Consider the following 9,246-nt stretch of genomic DNA (forward strand, 5'->3'; position numbering starts at 1 on the left):
TATTAGGTGTAAACAGTGAAAAAGCAGTCTGACTTGCCGTTAATTTGTTCCACCCCTCTGCCATCGGTTGAATGGTACGTTCTTCGTAGCTTTCATTCTTGCGTACATCGCGCATGCTCACATCACACCGTCTACTGGTCCACAACGGAAAATGGCGTCAGTCTCCAGTAAGTATTTTCTGTTTTCTTGTTTTTATTTTACTCTTTTAAAGCAATTTCAACTCCGAGAACTCTGGAGAATCTTAAATGAGTGGCAAATAAGGCCAATTTCACCAGGGAGCTTTTGAAATAGCAAAGATTGCTCAACCACGCGGCCTCGAGTTCTTATAGGGCAAAGTGGTCGTTTGGATCCTCGACTGAAACGGGTTTAAACTTAGTTCGCATTATAACCGCTTAAACCAAAATACAATTAAAACATCACCCAAGAAACAGTCAATTATATTCTGTAAGTGCGTTAAGGTACAGCTCGTGGTTTCGATAGTTTTTAAAAGTTTAAACGGCTGGAGGCAGCAGGCGTGGTTAAAAACAGCGGGATTTAGCGCAACCAGCCAGCAGCAAACAACATTTTGATACCCTTTGTGTGTTACGTTTGGCGTTACTTAGTAATGTTATTTATTAATATCAAATCTGTTTTCCCGCCTGTTCCTTAATCTTGTTTTCTTTTTGATATCCGTTTAAATAATAAAAATGAATACTTAGGTGCTCGTATTTTTCTTTAGTAACCGCACGTGTGCTAATTGCTAAACCTAATCGTGTGTTGATTCCTGTGGATGGTTGTCTCACTTTAGGCAACCATTTATGAAGATTATAACCTTGTTCCAGTGATAAGACTGGCTTTAATAAACTGAGAATTGTCACGTTTTATGCAGCAGCGTTATTTGCTTAAAATGTTTGTTCGACTGTTATTGTGATGTGTAACACTAGTGTTTCATTCCAACCTCCAGATTATAGCAGCTACAACCAGGCTGGTGCACAGCAGTCGTAAGTTCTTTAATTCTTAATTTACGGTCGTATAAAGAACTCTTATATACGGTCTGTATATAAGTATACGTTATATTGTACATTAACCACATGTTTGTGTTTTACAGATATGGATCGTATACTGCCCCTCCATCTCAGGGCTATGGGCAGACAGCCCAGGTAAGCATTATTCTTAAGCATTCGTGATATTGTTTAGCTTTAGGATGTCAACGTCAAAACGGAATGTGTTATGCTGTTAAAGATTAAATACTTCATCACAGATTTAAATCAGTTTTTTGTTTACAGCAGGGATATGCTCAGCAGGATTACAGTTACGCTCAACCAGCTGCAGCACCCGAGTCCACGTACAGTCAAGCAGCGCCCTCTGCTGCAGGATATGCACAACAGCAGTATGGATCCTCCTATGGACAGGCGGCGGCGGCTGCAGCAGCAGCAGCAACAACTACTGCACCAGGTCTGAAGCAGAACATTTCACATATTTAAAAATAATCTATAAGTACATTGTTGTCCCTCACTGTAGTATGGATACATTCAGCAGAATTTCCACACTCGGTTGTTTTCTGTTTCTGGGCATAGTATTGTATATCATCAACAAATGGTATTTTGAACATTGTGTGTAGTTGAACCATTTAAAAAAAAAATACTCCATTCTGTGATTTGTCAAGTGCACGTAAAAAATAAATCTGATCACTAATGTAATTTATTATTTCTCGCAGCTGCATATGGAACACCACAGTCAGGTGCATATAATCAGACTGCACAGACTTATGCGGCCAGCAGCTACACCAACTCCACCGCAGCCCCTGCTGCACAGGCCTCCTATGGCTCCCAGCCTGGATACTCCACCCAACCAGCCTATTCTGGCTATAATCAGCAGGCTGCCGCCTCTACTCCTCAGAGGTAACTGGCCGGTGTCCTAAATAAGGATATCAACAGGATGCTGTTATAGAGCCTCCCACAGTATCTCCATATGCTGATCTTTTCTCATGCTTTCTAAATGTCAGTGCTGTTTTATACACCCTGTGAAAATCTAAGTTGCTGTTTAATGTGCAAAATAACGTACCATGAGATTGATCTGCCATGTCATCTGTCAATCTGTTTATCACATGCAAACTCTGCCCCTAAGGTGCCTCTGGTATTTCTTTCTTGCAGTTATAGTGCAAGCAGCCAGACTTCCTATAGCCAGGGTGCATACTCCCAGCCTGGAGGTTACTCTCAGTCTCAGAGTGGGTACCAGGCTCAGCAGCCTGGTTATGGACAGCAGCAGAGTACCTATGGGCAGCCACCTCAGCAACATCAGCAAGGCCCACCTGCTGCCTACCCTCCCCAAGGAAACGGCTCATACGGGCAGTCTCAGTACGGCCAGCAGGGTGCACCACAGAGTGATTACAACCAGTCAAGTCACTACAGTAAGGGTGCACCTATCTATTGCTGCTCTGATTGCAGTTTTTTACAAGGATTTTGAATTTGCAAGTTTGTTTGTTCTTTAGACAGTTACAGTCAGGGTGGTGTAGGTGGAGGATACCCTGGGTCACAGCCTCAGCGAGGTGGATACTCTGGAACATCAGAGAGAGGCAGAGGTGGTTACGATCGTGGAGGCCCTCGTGGCCGTGGAGGGATGGGCCGCGGCGGAATGGGGTAAGCTCCTGTTTTCATGATTTCATTAACAATGTCTCTTATTTTCCACAGTATGGAAACACTCACCAGTCAAACAGGAGTTTGTAAGCGCTATAGTTTAAAGAGAAGGAAAGTTTCTTGTGTAGTTTTATCTCTGTTGCAGAGATACAACCTGGGGTTTTTTTCGGTCTCCTGATTGGTCCATTTTACAATAGTGTGACAGTTATGTTGAGGGACATGATTATTCTAAAACGGCGATCTGTTTTTTTTTCCATGAAGCTCACAGTTTACTTTTGGGCTTTTGTATACTCCATTTGCGTGTACAATATAAGCACTTGGGAACTTTGGGTTTTCAGCATTTTGTTTTGAGAAAAAGAAAATCGCACAGTTATTGCACTTTTTGGTGGAGGTTTTAAAATAAGTAATGTGTGGTTAAATATAGCATTTTTAAGGGCAGATGGTGGCACACCGTTGAGTTTTACAAATGTTACCTTAAAAAGATTACATTTAAAAAAGCTTCTTGATTTCATTTCAAGTTCATTAGTTCGTTTCCCAATGGTATGAGAGGAACACAGCTATCACTCAACCAAACAACATTACTTGCCAATCAGAAGTAAAATGGGGCGGGTCTTGGAATGGGGTTGCTCAGTTGCGACATCACTTTGGACATAAACAAGCAAGCAAGTATAGTCTGCAGGGTGGAGAGTAAGTTCATAAGCTGGGGTCAGCTTTGAAGTCTATAACAAACATGACATGCACAAATCGGAGACTGTGACATAAAGATCGATAACACTGTTGTTTTGGCAAATCATCTAATCAGACCTCCACTTCTGCGCGTCCCACATCATCGCGCATGATAACTGCAGTCGAGGTTCGATTTCTAAAGCCTCTAAATCGTTTTCAAGCTTTCATAGCTTATTGCACCTGTCTCCTAGAGTAATGTCATAAACATGGCTGTTTTTGTCTGAAGTGAGCATAAAAAGTGGAGGAAATCTGATGATCTATGTGGTTGATATGACTAGAACGAATGAAAAGAGAAGCGATCACTGCTGACTTAACCTTTTTAGCTTTAATATGAATTTATTTTTTTCACAGTTTGTAGGGCAAAATTTGCCAGTAGCAGTTTAAAAATGGTAAATAAATCTACCTCCACTAATTATTAAAAAAATAAACTAGCTCAAAAAGGTGATCACTTCTTTTGAGGGCTCATTTATGCTAACCTGCTTCCGTTCAGGCCAAGTAATGGGTTTCAAATTATGAGTGAATCCATTGTGTAATAAAATAGGTTTCAAAATGAGTTAAGCGAAGTTCAAGCAAAAATATCATACCACACAAAAATTTTCTTTAGTCAAATTGTTTGAGATTTGGTGAATAATTATTAAAGAAACGTGAACTCTAAATATATAGAACATTTCTAAACAACTAAGACTAGTAAGGCATCTCTGACTCTCAACCTGAAGGAAAGCATTTGCTAATTTTTATTCCAAACAGGTGCCGAAGGACAGTAAGCATGTTAATGCATTTTTACATTTCTACATTTTCATGTACTAAAATATTTTTGCATTATGAACTGTTTTGTTTTCTCATTTCTGAGGTCTTGTTTTAACATTCTTTGTCACGTTTATACGCTACAGGTGTCAGAGATCCATATAAGAACAGCAGTACTTATTCTTGAAGTACTTTTTTCCATTTCAAAGGAGACAGTGAACCAAAGTGAACTTGCTGGGTTTAGATGTTCTTTATTTAGCTAAAGTTTGAATCATTTTATCAGTGGGACTGTTAATTGAGTTTTGGTTTAATTCCCTTTGTAAACGCTTCCCTTTTCTATCATGTTAAATGAACTGTTCAGTGCTCCATAATTTTTTTTATTTGGGTTGAAACGAAATAAATGTTTTTGTGAATTGGCTAAAGGGATTTTAAGAACTAACAGTGTTAAGTTTAAAATTTTCCAGCATTCCTTTGTTTATATTTAACAAAAACCCATTAATTCTTACAATTTACAAACGGACATTGTATTTCTCTGGTATTTTTGGGGTATTTGTTACCATTAAATACTATTTCAAATGTCAGAAGTTAAGAAGCTCCCCCCTTAGTTACTAAAGTGCTCACTGTACAATATCACAAAGGGGAATTTTAAAGAGAGAGAGGGAGGTTATGTTCATTTGCTACTCAAGTGCTTTGGTTGAAGACTAAAAGGATTATCGCCTTCATATCTTCATGTTTAGCATCGCTGGAGACAGAGGGGGCTTCAATAAGCCTGGTGGTAAGTTCCTAAGAGTATTCCATTGGTTAGTCCACTCCTGAGTTAATATAGAGGGCATTCACGCCTATGAATCCTTAAGAGTTTCCATTGATGTGCCACTTTTTTCCAGAAAAATTGTGAGTTTCCTTATGGTTCTGTGTCTGTATTTAAATATTTGAATTGAATCAAATTTGGATCATTTGAGCCAGACGTCTTTTGACAAGCATCAATTTCAGAGTCATTCTCAATTTATCTCCGTTGAGTGCAGTCCTGAACATTTTTTGTTTTTCTCAGGGAATGTATTTACCAATACTGCTGGCATACATTGTTTGTCTTTGCAGGTTTTCAGGTTTTTCTTCATTGATGCATTAATGTTTTTTTGTTTCTTTTCTCTTTTCCTCTGCGGTACGTGGATACCTAGGAGGCATGAGGGGTGGAATGCATCGAGACATGGGTATGTTCTGTGAATCTTTGTAACGAATACATAGTCTCTTACCCAAATGCAGTTAATTACTGGTCAGGATTGTTTTTAATCAGATTCTCTACTAAAAACCCACAGGAGGACAGGACGATTCTGAGAACAGCACCATTTATATCACAGGCCTCACTGAAAATGCCACACTACCAGAGATGGCTGACTTTTTCAAGCACTGTGGAACCATACGGGTGAGGAACTGATATGACTCTATATACTGTTGAAGTGTCTTCGTGGACAAGGGTTGTTTCTGAAGAACTGCAACATTTATTTTTCTCTGGTAGATAAACCGGCGTTTAAACCAGCCGGCTATAAACATCTACACAGATAAAGACTCTGGCAAGCCAAAGGGAGATGCCACGTTGTCCTATGAGGAGCCTTCATGTGCCAAAGCTGCTGTTGAGCACTTTGATGGTTTGTTGTTATCATTACTACCCTTTTGTCATGGAAACATGTACAGTTCATGCTTTCAGATTCATCTGAAAATGCTGTTTATTTTGAAGTCATTAGTCTTAAATTTTCTCCAAGACTCTGTTTATACCTCCTTTTCTATAACCAATTGTTTTGCTGTCCTTATCACAGGTAAAGAGTTTCAGACCCAGAAGATAAAGGTGGCTATGGCTCGCAGAAAGCCTGGCATGACAGGTATGAGAGGAGGAATGCCAATGAGAGGTGGTCCTGGGATGGACCGTGGAGGTATGTTTCTTGATTTTATTTGATCTTTTGTTTGTTACAGTTATCCAACCTTTTGCTATACTGTGCGATGTGTACACTGTAAGATGTGTGCTGGCATGCTTAACAATTCGATATGTGATACAAAATTAATTTTTCTAAATTCTATTTAAATTCACTTAAAGTATATAAAAAAACTGCATATGGTGCCACAGATAGGGCTGAGCAAAAAGTATAAAAAAGTTTTTTAAAAAAAGGTCCATTCAATATCGATTCTCAAGTGTGAATATATATATATATTTTTTTTTTTCCCCTTACATTCATTAACCTGAATGTCATTGCTGTTACTATCCACAGCAAATAAAAGGAATCCCTTTTACAAAGGGTGGACATTACAATATGGACTTGGGGAGCATATCATTAATTCATTGCTTAATTAACATAGCAGATTCATGTTTGTGAAGCGGTTAAGAGCCCCTCTTTAGAGCTAATTTTGTTTGTTATACTGTATCTTAAATGTAAAATAACCTGTTCCGTTTCAATATACCCAAGTGCGTTTAAAGTGTAATATATAGGTTTGTGGCTCTTCATTTCATTTTTTTAATCACCATTGTAATCTGATATTCTTTAAGAAATATCTATTGACATCACGCCGTGTTGCATGCTGGGTGTTGTGGCCATATTTGTATGTGGTAGTGGCTCTTTTCTGCTAGGGAGTTCAGTTCAATGTCGTCCCGTTTGACTTTATTCATATTTTCCACCACTCTTAATTCTCTTTACACCACTACACGCAAACGCAAGTTGAGAGCTGTAGTTCGAAGAATGCGCCGCCGCCCCAGCATGCAACGCGCAGTGATGTCGATTGACAAACTCTATAGGATTTGTATTAAATTCATAATTGACTTAAATTGAGAATCGAATCGAGAGCTTGTGAATCGGAACATCAGAATAGAGATTCGGCCCTAGCCACAAAGCAGTAATGGAATACAAAGTCTCTTTAACATTTTCTTTTGATTTGTTTTTATTAAGGAATGATGGGTAGAGGTGGAGATCGTGGTGGTTTCCCCCCTCGTGGCGGCCCTCGTGGTGGAATGGGCTGGGGTGGTCCTCAACCAGGCAATGTGCAAAAAAGAGCTGGAGACTGGGATTGTCCCAACCCGTTAGTGATGTTTACATTTACTATTTGTTTTGATGTAACTTCTTTTTTGTTTTGATGGTTTAAACTACTGTATCACTGCAGTGGATGTGGAAATCAGAACTTCTCCTGGAGAATGGAGTGTAACCAGTGTAAAGCGCCAAAACCTGAAGGACTTGAGTCTCCACCATTCCCTCATGGAGGTACACACAGATAAAAAGGCTTCCTTCATTGGTCGTTGTGATCTATTCCTATTTTGTTTTAATTTTCTGTTGTTTTGCATCCTGAAGGTGAGCGTGGCAGGGGTGGTATGAGAGGAGGTAGAGGAATGGATCGTGGCGGTCCTGGTGGCATGCGTGGAGGCTGGGTAGATCGTGGGGGCTTCAGAGGGGGCCGAGGTGGAATGGATAGAGGTGGTTTCAGAGGCAGCAGGGGTGGTCCCATGGATAGAGGGGGTAGGAGGGGCATGGGACCACCAGGCAAGATGGATATGAGGTGAGCCTCACTTACTGTGAGTATAATAGTCTGAACCGGTTGAATGATTGTATCTATGGAAGCGCCAGTGTGGATGAGCTTAATGTGCATCAAAGTAATTTTATTAATGTGCCGTTTTCTTTCCTTTAGGGATCAACGTCAGGAGCGTAGAGACAGACCCTACTGAGTTACTGCATCAAGCACAGATTTACATAAAATAGAGGAATTTTAAAGTCCTTTTATTTATGATTCCATATTTATGAATGGTCTCGTTTTCTTTGCTTGCTTTTGTGGTTTTAAGTTTAGTAGCACATTTCGATTTTAGTTAATCTTTTGGTTAATTTTGTATGCTTTTTTCTTTATAGTGCCCCAGCTCACCATTTTTGGGAGTCTGTCTTATCTGTCTCTTTATAATGTAACCTTATATTTGAACAATTTTTATTAAAAAGATAATAAGAAAAATGAACTCCTGCCTCCAGTTGTTTACTCTGGATGTATCTTTAACAAAGATTTATACATGCAATCACTAATCATTTCTCTTCATATAATTTACAGGGATTAGTTGCCTCATTTGGCCATCTGTGGTTACACATAAAGATGTTTTACAATTATGTTAAAAGTCATCTCCCAATCTAATTAACACTTCATGTTACAAACAATTGAATGAATAGGTGCAATTCAAACTTTGGCCTTTAGGTTTTCTTTTGCATGAGATGTTTGCCATGTGCATGAAAGAACGGAGTTGGCTTTTGTTGCCAGCTGTGATCTCAGCATGACAAAGCCTCTGAACTCACTCTGAGCATGATTTCGGTTTACCAAAATGTATATGTTCATCTTTAATGAATGGCCTTTAGTATATTAACAAACTGAACCTAGTCAGACAATCAAAATCTGCATAGATCAATGATGTCCTGCTGTGTGTGTGTGTGAGGGGCGTTAAATTGGGTTGATCTTGTTCAAAGTGTGGGTCCGTTTTCAAAATTGTATTGCATCTGGCTTATTTACAGAAAGATAGTTATTGTAGTTAATTGAGCTGTTAGCAAGAACTGACAGGATGAGACTTGTACCTGCTTTGGAGATTTTCTTCAAAATCACTTCTGACTTTCTATCCAAATCGAATTGAACCATATACATGAAGTTTATTGGTTTTCGCTGTTGAGAAATTAAATCAAGCAAAGGTGGGAGCCTGGTAATTCAAAATCATAAAACCTTTCATCTTAGAGAATGGTAAAATGATGACTGAGGCCTCTTAACTTTTTAATGGACATTTTAGTGCCAAACCTTCACTTGCTGTGGAACTGTAAAACGAACCGTTTGTGTGCGTTTTTTCCGAAGAGCTGATTCATCCAACCCTTGAAGAGTGATCTCATTCCTTCACTTGCTGTGTGTCCTCCCCTCTGTCTAGCTCTCTTAAAGAAACAACCGACTCTTTTCAAATGAAAACAAGGGCCTCCCTTTGGCAGCTCAGCTGCTGTCGAAATAATCTCACACTGCAGTGGTCTGGGTTAAGCTATTGACGGAGCATGCTGCCCAACATTAAACAACACTAGCAGGAAGCAAAGAAAGGAAGGGAAAGATTCCATTCCCATTTATGTTCTTAGTAGAAGCTAATGTTGTTGGCTAAAAACAAAAGAAAGAGGTCATGGGTCCA

General features: G+C 39.4%; 1 protein-coding gene across 2 annotated transcripts; it reads left to right on the plus strand.

The window, feature by feature from the left end:
- Positions 1–25: 25 nt before the first annotated feature.
- On the plus strand, positions 26–8,061 carry ewsr1b (EWS RNA-binding protein 1b). Of its 2 annotated transcripts, none has more exons than XM_079450861.1 (16): positions 26–167; positions 944–980; positions 1,088–1,139; positions 1,266–1,434; positions 1,697–1,880; positions 2,133–2,389; positions 2,471–2,618; positions 4,823–4,860; positions 5,261–5,293; positions 5,399–5,505; positions 5,599–5,728; positions 5,897–6,010; positions 7,016–7,145; positions 7,227–7,324; positions 7,412–7,616; positions 7,746–8,061. In XM_079450861.1, the coding sequence occupies exons 1-16, from the start codon at positions 152–154 to the stop codon at positions 7,780–7,782; spliced, it is 1,755 nt and encodes a 584-aa protein (XP_079306987.1). In that variant the 5' UTR covers positions 26–151; the 3' UTR covers positions 7,783–8,061. The 2 variants fall into 2 exon arrangements, with proteins under 2 accessions (XP_079306987.1, XP_079306988.1); XM_079450862.1 differs by having other exon boundaries at positions 125–167; positions 1,269–1,434.
- The last annotated feature ends 1,185 nt before the right edge of the window (positions 8,062–9,246 follow it).

The sequence above is a fragment of the Barbatula barbatula genome (genome assembly GCF_947034865.1).
Source record: "Barbatula barbatula genome assembly, chromosome: 2".
Lineage (NCBI taxonomy): Eukaryota > Metazoa > Chordata > Actinopteri > Cypriniformes > Nemacheilidae > Barbatula > Barbatula barbatula.